At 37.3% G+C, this 20,872-nt stretch overlaps 1 protein-coding gene and 1 long non-coding RNA gene across 3 annotated transcripts in view; one reads left to right on the forward strand and one right to left on the reverse strand.

The window, feature by feature from the left end:
* Positions 1-20,872, forward strand: part of LOC126852420 (uncharacterized) — a 72,767-nt gene that overhangs the window by 15,845 nt on the left and 36,050 nt on the right. The window contains exon 3 of the long non-coding RNA XR_007687827.1: positions 9,904-10,133. This is a non-coding gene — a long non-coding RNA (uncharacterized LOC126852420). The remainder of the gene's footprint in view (positions 1-9,903; positions 10,134-20,872) is intronic.
* Positions 1,811-19,150, reverse strand: LOC126852397 (rho GTPase-activating protein 100F). 2 transcript variants are annotated; one of them, XM_050597166.1, is made up of 21 exons: positions 19,063-19,150; positions 18,479-18,931; positions 16,957-17,070; positions 16,194-16,376; positions 15,311-15,469; positions 14,681-14,910; positions 14,019-14,280; positions 13,112-13,123; positions 11,376-11,631; positions 10,732-10,995; positions 10,181-10,339; positions 9,943-10,106; positions 9,047-9,395; positions 8,732-8,950; positions 8,123-8,511; positions 7,886-8,018; positions 7,690-7,809; positions 7,448-7,608; positions 7,124-7,316; positions 6,640-6,893; positions 1,811-4,652 (listed from the first exon to the last, which is right to left on the reverse strand). In XM_050597166.1, exons 2-21 carry the CDS (start codon positions 18,770-18,772, stop codon positions 4,302-4,304), a joined length of 4,266 nt encoding a protein of 1,421 aa, XP_050453123.1. In that variant the 5' UTR covers positions 18,773-18,931; positions 19,063-19,150; the 3' UTR covers positions 1,811-4,301. The 2 variants fall into 2 exon arrangements, with proteins under 2 accessions (XP_050453123.1, XP_050453124.1); XM_050597167.1 differs by lacking the exon at positions 18,479-18,931 and having other exon boundaries at positions 19,063-19,103.

Here is a 20,872-nt window from a genome sequence, read left to right on the forward strand (position 1 = left end):
GCTCAAGGGATTATTATCCTTCGCGAGCGATACGAGAGGATTGTAGAAGGATCTCGTGTAACATCCAGTTTATAACGCGCAAAAATAAAGATAAAATTATTATAATATCATTTATTGCGGATACGGGATGCACGACGATCCCGATGAATAAAATTCTTTAACGAGCTTCCACTATTTTGCCGATCCTTCGACTTACTACTGCGCTTGCCACATTTTCTTTTCATCAAAAAGAGAAATTGACGTTTGCGGAAAATTGCATGTTTATTAAGATTTTATAACATTACTTGTATGTGATATCCATTACTTGTAAATTTGTTAAATATCCAATAGCTATTTTTTAATATTCTTGGATATTTTTTTCAAATTTAATACTTGAACATTCTTAAATATCCTGAAAGATCCAAAAAATATGAATATTGCTAGATATCTATTTAGATATCTAATATTTAGATACCTACACTTTATATAGAAATGTGCGATTTTGGAATCTCTCAAATACGTAATAATTGTTCAATAAGGGCTAAACATGATTTTTTCCTCCGTCAAAGGAGGATTTTAATTTACGATTATGGACGAAGGACCTGCACTTCTTTTTAGCGAAAGAAACTAACTTGAACTAACTCACTGACCATATCCTGTACTTCCTCGCGATCGACACGTATCGCGGCTCGCCAAGTCTTGGTTAATATATATATATATATGTATATATATATGTATATGTACATATATATGTACGTAAGTATAGGTATAACAACAGTCAATTATATAAAATTGCGGCAGTGTGCTTTCACGTATAATAGTTAAGTTAATCTTGCTCCCATACATATACACACAGATATACATACATTCTTTCTTTCTTCGCGGCATAATTGATTTATTACTAGAAGCAGGACAGCGAGGAATACTGAATACTGTCTTTGTATTTGTCTGTATCTCCTTCGTGATATATTAATCGATCAATCAATATCGAAAAGCAAAGATGCAAGATGGGTCATATTAATAAACTTATTTGTGTCAGAGTATATCTAAAAGCGCAAATATTTCAAATTAAAGATTACGTGTTGCGGATACTCCTCGGATAGTCGCTCGGCCATTTAAAAAATAATCCACATTATATATCAATACAGATACATTTTTTCTACAATGTTAAGAAAGTAATCTTTCGCAAACGGCAATTCGCGTTTGTTTTACCCAATATGATTATTTAATTCCTCTACGAACAAGTAGAAATGATAACAACTACGTGACGTCTTAATCTGACGAATCAATTTAAAACTGAGACATGCAAAAACAAGAAAGAGGAATCAATATGTTATAATAAAACAAAATAATAAATTGTATTAATCAATAGACGTAAGAACCAATTTGCGCGATAAATAAAGCGCGAATATAAGCATAATGAAATGATTCTTTTTTCTCCGCTGCGTTGAGGAGGGTCCAAAAAAGGGACCGAAACGTTTGCTTACGTTCTTGTGATCAAATATATAATTTCATTAAATTTATATTTGCACTTTATTTATTGCACTTGGTTTCTACGCCTATTAATTCATACTAATTATTATCATTATCGGAACCATTAGATATCTAATTTTTCTTTTATCAAAATAATAAAATTTCAGAACACAATTTGTAATTGTAGAATTCGATGCCGTATGAATACAAATTGAAAAATTGAAATGTAGAGTATTTATAAATTTGTAACAATTGATTTTACAAAGAATTATATATCTAAATATTTAAATTTATTTATGAATATATATTTTATTAGATCTCTGCAAGTAAAAGTTAAAAAATAATTTATAGTAAAAATGTAAAATGTCAACATTCGACAAATCTTTGAAACAAACGAAAAATTCATTTTTTCGACTGTATTGAAAAAAAAAAAAAAAGAATATTTCGGTACCCGGTATTCCCTCGCGCATGCACATCGAACGACAGTCACACGATCTGGGGCTGGATATAACTAGGATTACAGCAAATCATATATATATATATATATATATATATATATATAATATGTATATATGTATATATACACATTACACTCAACTATACAATTAGTCTCAATTTCGCGGCTATTTCTCTTCCCTTCTTAAATATCCGCGCGATAACACTAACTGTGTGAAAAGAAGAGAATACAGATGTATTTATATATCTATTTATACGTGCGTGTTTATACAGATTACAGTGCATCTTTTTTCATGTTTGCGAACCAAACCACGAGTGTGAGATCGAGCGACGATGACGATAATGACGGCGATGATGCGTTACAGTGACAATTATGAGGATGACAGGTAGTCGCGATCTGCTCGTGGCTTTGTTCTGAATTCGTAGTGCGTATTTCATGAACGCCCAATTGTTCTTAACAAGGGCGGCATTTGCGTGTCTACGTTTGACCCTTCCTTTTTCTCCCTTTGTCTCTTTTTCTTTAATCGTTTGTTATTTTTCTATTAGACTATTTGCATATCTTTTGCTCTTTCTCTCTTTCATTCTCTCACACTCTTTCTTTCGCGCGATCATCATTTTACAGCTTTAGACGTATAATAATACTGGCTATTTTTTACTCGTTTTTACGTTTTCTTTTTAAAAGTATAATTAATTAATCGTAGCATTTCTTTGTTTACTCGTAATTATTATCATTTTCGGTCAGTTTTTCTTGCGATAATCCCTTCTTTTTTTTTACCTTCCCTTTTTACGTTCTTCACGATTCACAATCTCAGACAATCGACCGATATTGATACAATAGCCAGTTGATTGTTCGATATTATACCCTTGAAATATATTCAAACGATTCCTACGTGTCCTATTGTCGACATGTTGAAACACCGTCGTGTCTTCGCACTATCTCTTCCCCAAAGTATATATAACATCTTTATATGTATATCATGTATATCGTCTAGTTTAGTTGTTTATTTGTTTGTTTGTCGATTTGTTTGTTCATGTATTCTTTTGTTTCTGTATACGAGAGCTAGCTAACGCTACAAGTAATAGTTTTTTATCAAAAGCACACGTAATATCGTGACTAGTCTACATATGTATATATAATATGTATATATAGTATATTCGCATATAAACTGATTATTATGTATGCCACGTGCGCATCCTCGTTGACCAGCTCGCTCGCTTAACTCCTGTGTATTGTGTTATCATTGTGTGTGTGTCATGTTGATGATAGTGAGATGCCGACGATGACGATCGCGGAGGGGCAACCTTGTCTCTACCTCCTTCTTTTCTTCCATCTTTTTTCCTTTCTCATTTTTTATGTAATTTCCCGGAAAAGAGCATCGAGGGCAAGGTGTATGCGATGCATTTATCTATCATCTGCTTTAAAAGGTCATGACTCGAAAGGTCATAACTCGGAGAAACTTTCATATGGAGGACTGAACGTGTTCGGTTGTTAAAATTGCTTTCCCAGTAGCAACTTTCTAACATAGTAAATACTCTTTTTCTTGTTGCGGAACTCTTGTTTTATCATTTCGATCCAGTCCGGGCTATTGTTGCCTCTGACAGAACGTACGTGTCTCTGATCTGCCTTCCTATAATGAGTAACAATAACACCTCTTCGTTTGATGGTATGATCATTTCAGTAATACTATCATGTTTCAATACAATAAATAGATGACTATTATAAATTTATAAATTGCGTATTTTATCTTTTTACGAAACTCAATTTTTTTTATTAGAAAATGAGACGTAACATTCAAGGGAAGAATTTCGTATATCATTAGTTTTAATTTTGCTACATAATAGTTCTTCAGCTACATAATCTGGTTACAATAACCAAAGTCATTTTCTCATCTCTATCTCTTTTTTTTTTGTTCCCTTTTCGTTAACAAATTCTTTAACAAATTCTTCTCGCAAGCAGCCATGCCCAATACAATTGACTAAAATTAATTAATTGCGATAACTCTCGACCGAAATGTGCAACAAATGTGCAATTCTTACGAATCGACATTCAAGTATTAGCACCGTGCACACGCAGACCGAGAAAGCTTGTATTCGAAGACTTACTCACTTTGACATGTTTCCTATTTTGTATCTATAAAACTAAACAATTAATCCGAGAACATTTACAGAACGATCTTATGAAATTAACGAGTAATTTCTATTTTCTTCACAATTCCTTTTCATTTTCTGGGTTGATCGACCTATCCTGTACGTCCAGCCTCGATGAACGAAGCGATACGTATAAAGTCATGAAGCAATCCTCAAACTTTGATGTACGTTCGTTCGCGAAAAGTCGTCTCCTCTCGCAGCCTTTTCGTTACTCACTGCGTTCATCGCCCGCGTGATGGCAGCGATTAATGCGTTTTAGGTATGCGCTGATGTCGATCGTCGTCGCTCGCCTCAACATCACCTTCGACGCCCTTCTCCCCCTCTTCGGGATGATGGGGATTTCCTTCTTCGGTGTCGACGCTGCTCGTCGGTGTTATCTGCTCGATACCGGCACCGGCACCGGTACCGACGCCTGCACCCATACTAATTCCGCCCGACGCGCTCGACGTCGTCGTCGTCGTCGTCGTCGTCGTCGTCGTCGTCGTTGTCTCATCGCCCTTTTCGTATCCTAAATTGCCCACGAGGCCCTTGTTAATTGGCTCCGGCGAGGCCTCCGACTCCTCGCTACTAGGTGAACCGGGAGACGAGACTATCACCTGCGCGTACAAAATGGACCCACCGTCAAGGTGTGTCGGTTAGTCGCGCAGGATGCCGCAATTCCGGCTGTACTTATACACGAAATTGATCAGATGTTTTTTAAAAGTTCCATAAAATTTGTTTCCTCATAAGGCGACGGAAAATAAGATATAAAAACAAAATTAGATAATTTACTATCAGAAAGAGATGTGAATAATATTATAATGTATAAAATAATACTATACGTATAATAATATTTTTTACTATAATTTTTTGAAATTTTTTCGAAACACTTGACCAATTTCGCGAATCGCTGCAGATATTCTCTGATATATTACGAAGAGATAGTTTCCAATCTTAAACTCAACAATGCATAAAATTTGTATTTATAAGTATTGTTCAATGTTTCTATTATGAACAAAATCTAATATTTTCAGAAATTTAATATTTGCTATTTTGCAAAATTGCTATTTTTAAGTCAATTCTCCATAATTTTGCGGATACCAGAGAGTCGTGGAAGTGAATGCAATTGTGAACATACGTAGAAATATGTGCTACATTAATATAAACAATTATTTACAATATTAGGTATATGTGTCAGTAACATTTAGATTGTATGAAACGTGATGGCATGAAGGTAGAATGAGAATTGCATGAATGATACTTTTCTCTGATATCTGAATCGGGCCATGCATGTGACAACAAACTAAAATAGCGGATGTACATGATAATGAAAACGATAAACGATAATAACGATGATACCTGTGCAAGAAGCGGCGTCTCTGTGCTGTCAGCGGTTTGGTAGAGCCGGCAATTTGCGCTTGCTCTGAAGAATACGTGCCCAAACGAAAAAAGATAAAGAAGACAACGTAAATTGTTATGATAATAGGAATGACGTCGAAACTATATACACAAAACAAAAATCATATTCACCTAATGTATAGATGTATATATGAATATCAGAAAGATACAGAGATGACATCGAGACATGCACGAAGGCATTTCATATAAATGATATGTATAAAATATATGTACATGATAAATCAATGAAACTTAAATCGCGATAATAATATAATGATTAATGATAATGATAATGAATGGCAATCATAAATCATTTTGGCTAGCAATGATTTTCAGAGCACAGAGATTAATCATTTTTGATCAAAGGTAATTTTTTTGAAAATAAACTTTTCATCGTTCTTCTTTTCTTTACAATAAAATATGATGCAATCTTCAAAATTACATATTTCTTAAAACATTACATACCAAAATGCTTGCGAGTTTGTTATAAATAAAAGTTTTCCGATTGAAATGTTATCGTGAATGAGAACATTTGATGTATGTATTTGATATATATGTAAGCAGGAGGAATGAATGATCACTAAATGGCATAGATTCGATTTCATAGAAGCGCACCGCGCGATTGAGGTTGTCTGCGAAGCGAACAAAAAAGAAATAGAATCAGTACTTTGCCTACCATGCTGTTCACAACGTTTCAATGTACATAGAACACGAAGAAAAGCGAGAATAAAGGAAACTGAATATATACGTTTAGAATATCTGACAGACATGTTTTCGATTGATCTTTCTAGTTCCAAATATACGGATAACTCGAGGAGAGATTTACGCAAATATATAAATTTACGGAAGCTAGAAAAATCAATGTTTTTAACCCTAAACAGTGCAAAATACTTACGTAAAAATGTCGAAAGTTGACACTCTCGTTCTCTGTGTTTCTTTGATCTCAATATATTACATTTAATAATAAATGTTTATTTGTCACATATTCTTTAAATCTTTGATTAGAAATCTGTATTTTTTTTTTTTTTACATAAATATATTTAGATTTTTTAAAAAAGTTAAGATACATAATAATTGTAATTCACAATAAAAAAATAAAATAATTTGCAATCGAGAAGGTGAGAATCTGCTCGTACTGTTTAGGGTTAATATTTCTTAATAATAAATTGAACTCGAAGTGATGCACATGAAAAATGACGGACTCACCTGTCGAGGTTTGACCGGTGGTGGAGGACGAATGGAGGGCCCGAGGACTGCGGCTGCCGTAGTTTGGGGTTGATGATGAAGTGAGGGTGGCTGCTGCCAAGGCAGCCCTGTGCGTCCCAATGTTCCCTGTAGCTGCGCCTGTAGCTGTTGTTGCACCAACTGCTGCGCCTGTTGCAGATGCTGCTGACTGCTGCTGCGCTCGACTGCTGGCATAACTCGAGGAAGTGTTGAACCGACTGAAGAAGTCTTCCGAACTGTCTGTGAAATTAGCTACTGATTACTCGGCTTTTAGCTGATGTTTTCTTCTTAATGCATGTCGCTTCGCATATGTAACGTTTATAAAATCGTTTTTTTTTTTTCTTGCATTGTTGCGAAGTCAAAATTCGAGCTTAATTAAATCGCGTGAAATACATTAGAAATAATTAGTTTAAATTCGCGAAAAAGCAAGTTCTTTACAGAGATATGTTAAAAACAAGTACATTACCTGACTTGACCGGCCAAATCTCCAGCAGATATTTAAGTACAGCTATCGGTTGTTGGAAATCCAGCGGGGGTCCATTTTCGTCCGAATGTAACATTAATACCGGGCCGAAGCAAACGGCAAGACTCGCTGGTGACATTTTATTGCATTGTGATACCACCATCGCCAGATGATCCAGCAAGTAAATCAATGTGCACTATTTCCAAATATTGCATCATTAGAGAAATTAATAATCTCAACAAAAATCTTGTCATATTTATCTTTTTATTTCTCTGTAAATGCATTGTAATCAATGCATTTAAAAATGAATTATGCATAAATACGTACCCTATTGACCTTAGGCAGACAATCTAGTATGCTGAACATAAGCTTAGCGTTGCCCTGCGGGTCGTCTGGCAAACAGACGGCCAGTGCATCGACCATCATTTGGTAGAGGCACTTTGTGAAGAGAGGTTCCGGAAGTTCTCGTAAATAATCTTTCAGAACGCCTGAAAATAATGTCGCCGTCATAGATTAGCGTCAACTCGCTTATCGAAACAATTTTATGTATTTAATACACGGCGTATTACCAGTGATGACATTGATATCCGGTACGTTGTCGGGCGATAGATTTACGGACCGTGCATTCCTTTCGAAAGCTTCCCTAAGTATCCTCTTCTTAGTCGCCGAACCGCAGAGTCTATATAAACCTGTTGCACGAAATAATGTGATGATTCCTGTCGCAACATTTTTGAGATTTTTTTTTTTTTTTTCTTTTATATTTACCAATGATATCGAGCCCTCTTCTTTCAACCTCTTCGACGCAACGCCATACGATAATCGGAACGTTCGGGACTCCCATCGCCAAAGCCGTGGAAACTCCACCGGGAACTCCGCCAGTCTTAGTTTCTCGACTTACCTAATTATTAAAAAAAAAAAAAATCGAAAATATATTTACGAGTGAACATTGAAAATTGACATGGGAAAAATTAATTTAAAAATTGTAAAAGACAAAAAACTTACTACTGTATCCAGATCAACTCCAAAAAGAGGTGCGACTCTTGTAGCTAAGGATATGACTGGTAGACCTCTTCGACGGAAAGTTTGTTGAGCGTCGGTGTATCGTAGTTTTAAGTAGATTGTACCACGTGGTTCAACTTTGACAGCCAGTTGATGCTCCGGCGATTCTTTTAGCAGACTCGCTAAATGCACCGATCCCTTGTAACAGAGTTTATGCCTGTACTGCGGGTCCCAAGAATAAACGAGCAGATCCAGCTGCCTATTGCCTACGAGATCCAGCTCGAAGGTTTCGTCCCAGTCGAACATTAAATCGCCGGTTCGCACTACTGTTCGCGCTTTGTGCACCCTGTCGCACTCCAATACGCAATACAAGTCTCTCAAGCCACAACTAGCTGTAATTATTTTTGGCAAATTAATAGATTTATTTAAATAAAATTATAACAGCGTAATATAATATAAAATTTTTATATTGAAAATTAATAATTATATTGCATTGCTTGAATATGTAAAATTAGGATGAAAAAAATATAGATGTGCAAGTAAAATATTGCCGAAAAAATATTGCTTGGACGAAAAACGTGCAAAAACATAAAATTGTCTCATTTGACGAACCTAAATTCGGTTGACCAGAAGGAGTGGAAGGTGTAGTGGCAGCCGATGAGGTCGTAGTCGTTCGGAGGCCGCGTCCTGCTAAAAGATGGACCGACAATAATCCGCTAACTCCGCTCGCGAAATCGCCACCAGTCGTCTCCCCGAGTGAACTCAAAAGGGAGCTTGTTGAGCTCGGAGTACCCACAGTCGGCGGCTTCTCTATCTTATACTTGAGGAACTCTGCGAAAAAAAAATTATTCTTCAGCACTCTTGCTTTTTATCGAGAATAAAATATTATAAAAAAAGAATAGAATAGAATAGATTATTTAATTTCACCTGCAGGATTAATATCTAGCAGTATTTGACCCTGAGTTCTGGTAGGCGTTGGGGTAGGTATACTCCTCGTGGACTCAAGGTCCAACAAATTTCTAATTCTTCTGACTGATGTCGCTCTTTGGCTCACGGAGCTCGTTAACGACGGTTTCTGGGCCACGAGCGACGAGCGCGCGCTCGACGCTACCGAGGCTGGCCTTGAATTCGTTGTACCGCGATGACACGTCGAGCTAATTGCCGTCGATGCTCTGAGATTTGCAAGATTGACTTGTTGGGCCGATGCCGATCTCGTCGACAGACGATCGAGGGTGCTCGAGAGCGGTCTATACCCACCATAACTGCCATATTCACCCTACATGAACCAGAAATTCCTTTATTAATTCATTTGATTTAAGCAGATGAGTTTAATACATTTCTCTTAAGAATATAGATTATATTAACTTATTTCTTATTTTGAAAGATTTATTACTTCGTATTTAGTATACTGAAATTTTATTCAATCAAATAGATATGTTATAAAGTATGAATAAGTTTATGATATACCTATATTGAAAAATAATTACAAATTTTTATCCGAAAGCGCCAATATAAATACAAATTTATAAATATAAACTAAAGGATAGATTTTTTAACAATAAAATCATTAAAAATTTGAATAAAATTTCAGTTCTAAATACGAAGTAAATCTTTTAAAATAAAAAATAAGTTTATATAATCTATATTCTTAAAACAAATGTGTTACAACAAATTATTTTACCAACTATATACTTAATAATAAATAGAAAATCAAATAAGATCAATCACAAATAAATTAAATTATACAACAAAATTAATATGATAAAATTAACGATTGGTTACAGGAATCTCGAGTTCATGTTATTAATTAGTTCATGCGATACCTGATTGACAGCTGCGTGAATATTCTCGGCGCTGTATGTGTAACGAGGTGGTCTACTCGTGGTCGCTCTGATCTGCTCGTACAAGGCGCTGGTGCTCGGCGTGCGACTTAGCCAGGCACGATATTCATCCGACGTGAATACGCTCGGCGAGGACGGTATCCTGCCTGTTGCGACATTTATCGACATCCACGGTAAGTAAGCTGTGTTCTCAGTTATCGTCTTCATTATTTAAGCTTACCTCTGTCACGCCTGATGGAAGGCAATTCCGGCGCTGATAAAGCGCCGTCGCTGTCCTCTTGATCGATCAGACCCGACGCGACCGTGCTGAGACCCGATCTGAGACCGGGCTGCTGAGGCAACGTCCGACCGCTTCGTGGTAACGAGTTTGACCTTAAACCTGTATGACAAATTTCGTGATTTATGGCGCTCGCTCGCTCGTGGAGAACTGCATTTTGTCAGAGGCTTTATATTTAAAGCTATCGAAATGCTTAAACCATTTGCAATTCTATATCAAAGTAAACTTGACAGTTTTCTAAATAATCTCCAAATAATTAATGAACTATTTTCATTCTCTCTTTCACCAATTTCGATTCCCTAAAGAATTCTCTAAATATAGATTAATTGTTATATCAAACTACGCGCTAATGCAAGCTAAAATGCAAACGAAATATTTTCGGAAAAATTTATTTCGATCGAACAGAGTTTATTAATCGCAATCAAAATCTAAGTGATACGATCTTCGAGAAGAAAGGGTGGGACGTAATTTAAACTTGAATTATTTCGATTCACCTGAGGAACTCTGACCGATTTGTGACCTCGAGAGGGTAGCTAAATGCGATACGACGCTACTTTGAGGTGGATTGTTCATGTTGTGCCTATAATAGTAATACGCTGATTTCGGCGAGCTGGAGCACGTAGCCTCGGTATCGGAGGCGTAGTCCAACGAAGGTCGGTGTCGCCTCGTCAAGGTGCCAAATTGTCCTTGTCTCTGAGCGGCGGACGTAATGTCAGTCTGTCCACCATACCTCGTATTGTAACGTAATGCTGATGTACCTAACAATGACAGAAAATTGTCTTGAAATATAACAAGCGTATAATATAAATATAATAATCACAAATATATCGCAAAGAGAAAATAATTCAGTTACATTTTTTCTTAATTTTTCTCTTTTCTTCTTTCTTTCTTTGTTTTTAAAAGGTATTTGACTCACGGAAAATAAATTTCTCTGAATATTATCTATTGCATATTTTTCCAAAGCATTATTGAGCATTATAGAGTAATATATCAAATTTGAGAGTAAATAAATTTCAAGAGACTCTCCAAAATTTATTCTGGGGAGCAAATATGAGAGCGGAGAAAGGCATAAATCCTGATGAAATTTGCTGCTCGTAAGTTTCGAAAGCCTTGCGCCGTAAATCAATTCGTTACGAACCTGATTTCAAACTGGATCTAAGAAGGGTATGTCGCGCCGGCGTCGTGATACTCGTATAATCAACTCGGGGTAGGTGCTGATCGGAACCGCTTCTTGGCATGATCCTTCCACTTCCGGTATGCTGGCTGAAGCCGTAATGAGTCGATTGCGCGGTTTGACCAGACAACCTGCCGCCGACTGATTGCATTCCGCCACCCGTTGACATACGTCGGCCATTCGACGAGGGCATCATGGGCCCCGTGTAGAAAGGGTGTACCTACACTCGCATGATCACACAAAAAAATTTTAATCACAATCCATAAATATGGCGTAAGTAGATCTCTTAAGGATTGCAAGTCGTTGTGAATTGTAAATATTCCCGTTTCTTCCGCTAAAAAATATGTCAATATTTTATACAGTTTCTTATACACATATGTATATGTTTTAACTTTGAAAATTTTAATTTTTACATGAAAAATAATAGCAATTACAATGATAATGTTTTGTCGATCAGGACGGTAAAAATAGGGACAATCTATAACACTGATTGCTTTTTAATGACGACATTTTATTTTACACTTATGTTATAGCTTGCGTATATTCTGACGGGAAATGAATATGATATATTAAACACAAAACTTTTATACGAAAAAATACAATTTATAAGAATATAATTCTGTGCATAATTATATGTATGTAAAGTTCTTTAAAATATTCTATAAGTTAATTAAGTTGTGCACAGTATAATAAATTTCTTTGATAAATTATTAAAGTTTTTAAGCTTTATGTAATAATACTACGCACAGAATATATTGGCAATCGATAATCGTTTGATCATGATAACGTTATTCAAAACATTGGGACGGGAAATGCAGTCGAAAGAACAAGTAGCAAGCCTACAGCAGGGAAATATAAAGTTAGGGTTCACATCACACAAACAGTGGCAGCAGGTGTACGCGATTTCTACGTTTTAAATATATACATATATAAATATCCATTAATTCATATTACGTTTCTTCTAGGCAAAACTCGTTAAACGAATGCACTAATGCATCGTGCGGAATGATTAAAAATTTCAGTCGTTTACTATTAAACTTTTCACGATCTCTCGTTCCGTTTACTAACTTTTATAATTATATCTTATTGCAGAATAATTTAGTCTCCCGCGGACTTTCTTTTTCATTAATCTCTATCGAACTTTAGCTTTACTGAAGCTTCTACTGAAAATGCAATTTTTATGATTATACGAGAAGCAATTTAATTAATGAATAATTTATTAATTGTTGTTATATATTCTGCAATTTAAAAAATCTTATACTGCAATTTTTTCGAGAATGGGAAGAAATGTTACATAGTAAAATAAAAGATATGTGTGTGTGCAACTTTTGAAATCTTTCATGTATAATTAATCTTTCGCTTTTTACTCAATTTACATGCTCCAAAGCTGAAAAGGCTCTCGTACTCATCTCGACTGTCATTACTTGGACTTTTTTATTTTTTACTAAATTAACAAAATAACGAAAAAATTAAAATTTGCCATTTATCTTTAAAACTGTATGTGATTAATGATCGATGTATGGAATTTAAAATGCAATGCGTGCACTCGCGCATTCGTTTGTTGCCAAGTATTGGAGAGAAAAAGAGAGAGAGAGAGGGAGAGTATTTATACTCGCGTCCATTAAACATTACAAAACATTACAAAAAATTGCAATCATACACAAGTCTAGGTATCAAGATAAAGTTTGTATTGTTTTTACCTTTGTAAAATCCTGGTTAATTTCAATGTAGCATTCATTCATAGAACCAATTAGTCATATGAAACACGTGGTCGGTACGCGAGCGGATCGATTCTCCGCGTCGTTCGGAGAAAATTCAGACATTTATCTTTTCTTACATTTATTTTTGCGGCAAGTTTGTTTTCCGGATCATGGTAACGATTTCATATACATTTTCCGCTACAATATCAAAAAGTCTTGTTTCGCGGATTACTCTTCGGTCTTTTCAATTCGAATAATCCGAAAGACTCGGAGATCGCGACAGTAAGTGTCCCGAGACATTGCCACGAGTTCACCACTTTCTTTCAGTCGTAAAGTAGCATTCATTGGAGACAGTAAAGGACAAACAAGTATCGAATTGGTGCAGACAGGTGTGAAATGGTGCTCGATCCACATCGTCTAGAACATCTATGCATGTAACTACAACGAATCGAGATCGCAAAAGCGACAAAAAATTCACGCTGGTATTAAGGCAAATAATATAATATAATAATGATACTATGCATATGAGATAAAATTATATTTTTCTTACATTATAAATGCAAAATAATATCAAAAAAATTATTATTAATTTAATCTTAAAATATTATTAGAATTTAATAAAATGGAAAAACGGCTCTATTAACCTCTTACACTTTATTTATATAACTGGCAATTTTAATTATGTCATATTATATTAAAATTTGGATTATTAAATTTTGAAAGAGTTGAGTTGTAAAAATTTATGTTATTCTATTAAAATTGAAAAAACTCCTTTGCATTCTCTCATTTTTAGTTTATCCCGAAGAGTGATTTGCTCTCTTCGACAATGTATTTTTTGTCGTTTTGATAAATCTCGATTCGCGTAAAGATTTTCGTATCGGCGCTTGAAATATTGCGCAAGACTTACTTTCTCAGCTAAGCTCTCCAATGTTTTCGGATAACCACGCTCGTACGGTTGAAAATGTTGCGTCGACGAAGGTTTCGGCTGATGCGTGATAACCGGCGGCGGTGGCGGTTGATAGGACCAGTGACCTTCCGGCCGTGAATTATAGTACAGATCACCATTGCTCGATCCGAGATCCTGGCTTGATCCCAAACCCGTCAGACCGAGTCTCGATCGCGACGGCAACATTTCGCGCCCGTCGCCTCGCCTACGGCTACTGCCATCTCTGCATGTAAAAATTTTGAATTTTGTATGGGGGGGGGTGATTCTATTCAAAGCTTGTAACGAGACTTGCGACTTGTAAAACAGAAAATTATCTTAATTTATGATAGACACAATTTAAAACATCAACGTCGAAATTATTGGAGATTATTGTTCTCTCTTTCTCTCATGGATTATCGATTTTTTACTAACGATTAATTTACATTTTTAACAAACTTTTAAATAAGGGAATAAAAATAAAAAAAAATTTATAACAATGTTAATAATATATAAAGTTATTATTTATATAATATCTCGAAATAATCTCTTATAATCTCGTGTGTGATATCTCGTTGTTTTCCATTATTATCGAAACTAGAAATATACATATTTGAGATATAAGAGTTAATAAGCAAAAGTAATACCTGACATGATTACTCGTCACGTGATCATTCTCATCCTCGTTCAATTCCCTCTTGATTACAACCACGGGTGGTGCCTTGTGCTCAGTCTGGCGGACATGTGAAACCGGTTGATGCGGACCATGTCTTGTGGCCAAAACGAGTCGCCTCGGTATTGACATGATGATGACGACGTCATCTAGGCTCATGTGCGTCACGTCAACCAGATTTACCGCCAGGATCTCATCGCCCACCTGTAAGTGCGAATACATGATGGCGGATAATTGCACACAGAAAGCGATCTAGCCGCGAGACGAACGAGTAAACGACTAAACATCTTCTCTCCAAATGCGAACATATTCGATCGATGGCCGACTGGCGAAATGTCAAGGTGCAAAAGTATAAATTTAATTCGACGCTTTTTCGCGCGCCATCGAAACCGCGTCCCGAAATAGGTTTCGTTCTTAAATCCGACCAGTTTGCTTCGAGCAACGGTGACAATCATCAAGTTCTCGCTCAAGCTCTCGACAAAAAAAGGGAAGGAGAGAAGATGATTCACTGCTCCGCCTCGTTTTCTTCGTCGCGTCGGAATCTCTCTGTCACGGCGACAGAAGGTGAAAATTTGCACGACAAGACAAAGATGAGGATTCTCACCTTTAAACAGCCGCTATTGTAGACGGCAGTTTCCAGAGCTATCCTGGAAATAAAAACCCCGTCGTTCCTGTCGACGCCATTGCCTTCACGTATGTAGAGACCGAGAGTCTGTCCCGGTCGTTTGATTATCTCGACAAAGTGGATAGGGTGCTTAGGATCCTGAAACGAAAATCGCAAGCAAATATATTTTAAATTCATGCGATTAAAATATCTCACAGCGTTTGCGTGCACTCGTACGGCGTGGAAATTACGCTGCGCAAAACTGTTCCATTGTTGTGAAAATAATTTTCCCCGTCCTCTGGTGCGGCAAATGATCGCGATGCGAGCAGATATTGCTATACCTGTTTGTTTAGTTTCGAAAGTTATTTTCACGGCAAATATTATTTCAACGATTTGTTTGATAACCACACTATCAGTTTTTTGTTATAATTATTGCTAAAGATAACAAAAACTTTTCACAAAAATTAAACAAATTGAGACAAAAGATTTATTTCAATTTATGTTTAATTTAAATTTTCATATCCAGTTTAATATTTGAATTGTGCATTTCTGTATTTGTATAGTTTATTACATTGAATCTTGCTTGTGTGTGTCGGTGTCTCTAAAACTATATAATTCAATAAAAAAATAAATGCACGTGTGTATCTTCTCATTTTTTTTTTTTATATCGCTAAACGATGATGAGATATAAAATATCAATATATTATTCTGTAATAAAATTATATAAAAAATTAATAAAGAGACATGATGAACAGAGAAGGGTAATATATTGACGTTAATAAAAGAACACTGCGTGTGCAGTACTAATTTATGACAAGATATTACGTTTCAACGCGAATGAATCACAATCTGTCGGAAACAGAACGGTGCGCCGATAACATACCTGCATGGCGATAAATTTTTTCGCCGCCTCGGAAGCCTGTCTACCCATTTGCCGAGGTTCAATGACACGCACGACCATCTCGCCTCTCCGTTCGACAGCTTCGAGGGCCGCCGCTGTCGAAGCGTCATGATCGTTTTCGACAGTCTCGATCTGCTTGAAGATCTCTGTACTGATCCCGCTCACCTGCAATGATAAATCCTTCCGTTTTAATGCATAGCGAAGGAGGTATCATTGGTGCGTGGATGAAATTATGTCGACGATAAAAGCAATTTTTTAATTCATTGTCTGTATTATTCATAATTTTTATTCATGCAGCAAAATTCTCAAATATCTTAAATAAAAGAATATACTGTAGTGAATGATAAAATCGGCATAAATAATAAGTAGAAAGAAAGATATAATTCAATAAAATCAAATTACTTGTACAAAATATTATTTAAATAAAATTAAATTTTTATATCTATTAAAAACAATTTCTGCCTCTCTATAGTGGAGTAAGATGTTAAATTTTACATCTCTACTTTGCATATTTATTCAAAGATCGAAAGCGAAATAGTTTAATTTATATTATGTTATAATAGCGGTCAAATTATATGAATAAAGCACGTTAACATATTTCTAGCAGTCGTCGAGATAATTTCACGATCAACGCAATAGAATGTCGGAATCTATCGCCACGCAATCCGTCAATTGAAGTTTGTCGATGCAACGAGCACTAAAATCGTCCATTGTATCGGCAACGAGTTAATGAAGTGTCACCTACCTTCCTGAAGTCTCCTTGAATGACCATGGGGGGTGGTTCCTTGGGGCGCAACTGGTTGGCAGGTGCCTGCCTCCCAGGACTTGCGCTTATGTCTGTCACTTCCCCCCGGCCCTCCTAGAAAACAATGCTCGATTATTTTCACCATTGATTAACCTTAAAACAAAGTAGGCTAATGACTGCCATTAATAATACAGAAAATGACGAATGAATGATGATGACCAAAAAAATCTCGTGTCGTTGAAATGGAGCGCTACTGTTGGCAATAAAACTCGAGATAATTTAAACGGCATTTCTTTATCAAAAACAAATTAATTAATTATTCTATATCAATGACAAATAGTCAAATTACATATGCCACAAATTAGCTACACATATGGCATATTCTATTAGCAATTGCATAACGTGGGCATCTTACATTATCTAAGACCACAGTGCATTGATGCAGAAGCTTGTATCATTACTTTTGCTAATATTACTAAAATGATAATATATTATTTAGATTGCGCGCGAGAGAAAAAAAGGACAGAGAGAGAGGGGAAGATCATAGAAAAAGAAAAATATTTTTCACAAATACGTGATCCGAACTATTACGATATAAATATGCAATTTTAAAAAATCCTGATCGATTTAATCAATTCACTTAAAATATATGTAATAAATTATATGATATTTTTGATAAAACTTATGTTAAATAAACGAACAAATTTTGTTACAAAAATTTTTATTATATTTGATCGAATGCAAGAAAATTGCTTCCTTTTTATAAATATTATATTTTTTTTATTTAATCATTTTTAATAAAAAAATCAAATTGTTTGTCACCATCGACAAGATGTATCTAATAAAAGTAAGTGGCAAAAATTATGCATCTTTAAATGCAGTAAATTTTTCTGAATAGTCTTAATTTTTGGACCTTATATTAATTTCAATTAACGTGATAAATCCAATTAACATAATGTAATTACGCAATCATGTGCGCTACAATGAGATTATTTAATCCACGAAAGGAATATTTAAAATATGATTTATTTATTCGAGATATATAAATGTGACGTCTAAATCTAAAATTCCATCACGATTCTCGCAGAGAGGCCCTTAACGAAGCACGCGGTATCTCGCGGAAACTCATCAATCTGTCACTTTGGCATAACACAAGCCCGTAAATCCTCCTGTTTATTGATCGTGATTTCAATCGGATTCATCGAGACTATCGAAAAGAGCACATTTTTATCGAATCACCCGCGTTCTTAAAATTATCCATCTGTCACACACATTTCAACATTATAAATGTTTGCGCGCGCGCGCATTGATTGTAACGCAGAATACGAAAGAATTATTTTCTCTCCATATAACTCAGAAATAATTGAGGATTTTGAGAAAATAAAAAAACCTTGAATCGATGGCACGCGTCTCAAGTAAGCTCGTACACTTGTCAACGCACATTCAACAGACATGAACTACTAGCCGGGATTATTCCGGTGGCCGGGAGAATAGCGCAAAAGATGAACCGTGTTACACGCACCCCGCGGAGGCATGTGACCGGGATGAGCCACGCGGCGGTACCGCACATCCGGTCGCAGAGCGACAGCAGGGACATCCACGCTGCCGTGGCCGATTTACAGCCTCTTTCGCTACCTGGCGGCGGCGGCGGCGGCGGCGGCGGCGGCGGTTCCTGGAGTTCCTCGCCGCCCTTCCTTCCCGCAGCCCACCACCCCCGTATTCCGTCCGTCTTCTCTTTCCGTCTTTCCGTCTCACCCGTCTGCCGGGCGAACTCGTCCGCCGCGCGTGTTGTACTATCTCGTCGCGGCGGTCCCATGCGTGCGCCAATTATCCTCGGTTAGCACTGCCAAGACACCGGCGGGTCTTTTCCTCCGACCTATCCCTCTTCTCGAGCGTTTCCGCAAGCCGTCAATCTTCTTCCGGTCTCACGTGATCGGCGAACTGTGCGAAAGGGCGCGCGTAGGACGTAGCATAGCTAAATGCCCGATGAGGATATGAGTGCGACAAAGAAAAAGAATGATGATAAAGAGAGTGACGGAGGATGAAAAAACGAGAATGAGAGAGAGAGAGAGAGACGGAAAGAAAGAGAGGTTACGCGCGGATTACCTTTCGGAAGAAGAAACACCCCGAGCCACCCCTGTCGCACATTCTCGCCTACCCCATGGTGGCTAATATGGCGGGAAGCGGCGTTCAGGAACGAGTACGAGTCTCGGTGAGAAGGGTAAAAGGCGCGCGTGCGCCATCGCCGGGAGGTTACCGTGTCGCCGCGGAGTAGTATGAGTGAGTATCGATCCGGCGTGACGTCACCTCCCGTCACCCTCCCTCAACCCCTACATACTCTCCTCGCACTGCCACCCCTTCCTCTCGTCTCCCTCTTACGTCCCCTCTCTACGCGCTCTCTACGGCACTCCTACCCCCTCGCAACATACCACTAAACGTGGTGTCTCTCCTCCGATTCCTCTCTGCGTGCCCACTCCATTTCTCTGTCGCGTTCGCCATTTCTTTCCACGTTGTCCTCTTCTCTCATTACCCCGTCTATGCTTCTCTTTTCGTCTCTTTCCTCTCCGCCTCTATCCTCCTGATGACAATCCCTGATTCCCGTTCTTGCCTTCTTGCCCTTCTCCTCTCTCTTCAGGTATTTCCGAGTGTTTCGGCAATCTCGTTTGCGCCTTTTTGCTTAGACTGAGTTACGTAAGATTGTGCCTCTTTCCTTTCCTTTCGCTTTCCTTGGCGCATCAGCCATTCTGTCTTTAAGCATTTTTTCTCCTTCTTTTTTGTTATTTATCTTTGCATTATCTCCGAATTTTTCCTAGTTACACAAAGTAAGCCTGTTTTCTCTTAAGCTCTTCATACTTCTCGTATCGCTTTACACATGTCTTTCGCAATGTTTTGCGACGTATTTTCTGTCTGTCTTTCTCTCGTGTTTTTTCGCTTCCTTACCTTCCTCTTCTCATTTCTCCCCAACAATTCCAGCCCTCTATCTCTTCCCAGTCGCGGCTACCCTCAATTGGATTTCCCCCGTTTCGTTTACTTCTTATTGCAGTCGCTGGCACTTCACTTACGAGTGTCAGCGCGGTCGCGCGATTTCTCCGTCGACTTCACCTCACACGACAGCGGCAGCCTTGTTCGCGCTTTTTTCCACGATAGAGCGGATTTTTGCGATTCGCAAGAGTGGATTTCTTTCTGATTCGCACTTTGCGTTTCATTCTCCATGCATCAAAGTGTCGTTGTGATCGTCCGTTTCTCCTATCATAGACGATATCTCGTTTTATTTCGACGCCTATCTCGCTTCTTTATCCGCTTTTTTTTACTTCATCCGTTTTTACTACTGTTGTGTTTTTACTCGTTTTGCAAATGGCACATTTTTTACAACAATTTTCGCGTTATCCACCACTATGTCGCTAATGATAATTTTTTATCTCCGTGCATTTACATTCTTTCTTCGCCCTTCTCCGTTACTTTTCTCGCTATGCTCTCGATATGCATAGCATCTGCTTTTTCTCCAGGTTCTTCATCCTTCCATCACATCTGTTTTCAAGTTGGCTACTACTTCCCCATCATGCCAACTTCTTGCTCCACATATGATGACGGTACGCAACTCCATTACAGACAGCAGCTGCGACTCGAAGCTAGCGCGGACTCGCCCTCGGAGCGATAAATAAGCCTGGGGCGCAGGACAAACGTGAGAAACGCCGGTAATGCACTTTCCGAAGTAGTTTATATCATCGCGCTCTCGTTGACATAATGCGAGTCGTTTTTCAGCTGGAGGGGCATCTCTTGATGAAAAACGCGAAGCGATGTTGAACGAAAGAAGATGCTCAATGCTACGATCGCAATCGTTAAATGTTCAATGTCATTTGAACAGCAATCTTATGTCATCTGTCTCGCAAAGATCGAAATGTATAATAATAAATCT

This window comes from Cataglyphis hispanica, chromosome 10 (assembly GCF_021464435.1).
Source record: "Cataglyphis hispanica isolate Lineage 1 chromosome 10, ULB_Chis1_1.0, whole genome shotgun sequence".
Lineage (NCBI taxonomy): Eukaryota > Metazoa > Arthropoda > Insecta > Hymenoptera > Formicidae > Cataglyphis > Cataglyphis hispanica.

Excerpts from the sequence above, each read along its gene's own strand:
- LOC126852397 (XM_050597166.1), bottom strand. The coding sequence starts at position 18,772 with ATGGGACCGCCGCGACGAGATAGTACAACACGCGCGGCGGACGAGTTC. Across the intron at positions 14,281-14,680 it reads GTGACGAGTAATCATGTCAG|AGATGGCAGTAGCCGTAGGC; the intron begins GTATTACTTTTG and ends TTTTACATGCAG. Across the intron at positions 10,107-10,180 it reads TTCCATCAGGCGTGACAGAG|GCAGGATACCGTCCTCGCCG; the intron begins GTAAGCTTAAAT and ends ATGTCGCAACAG.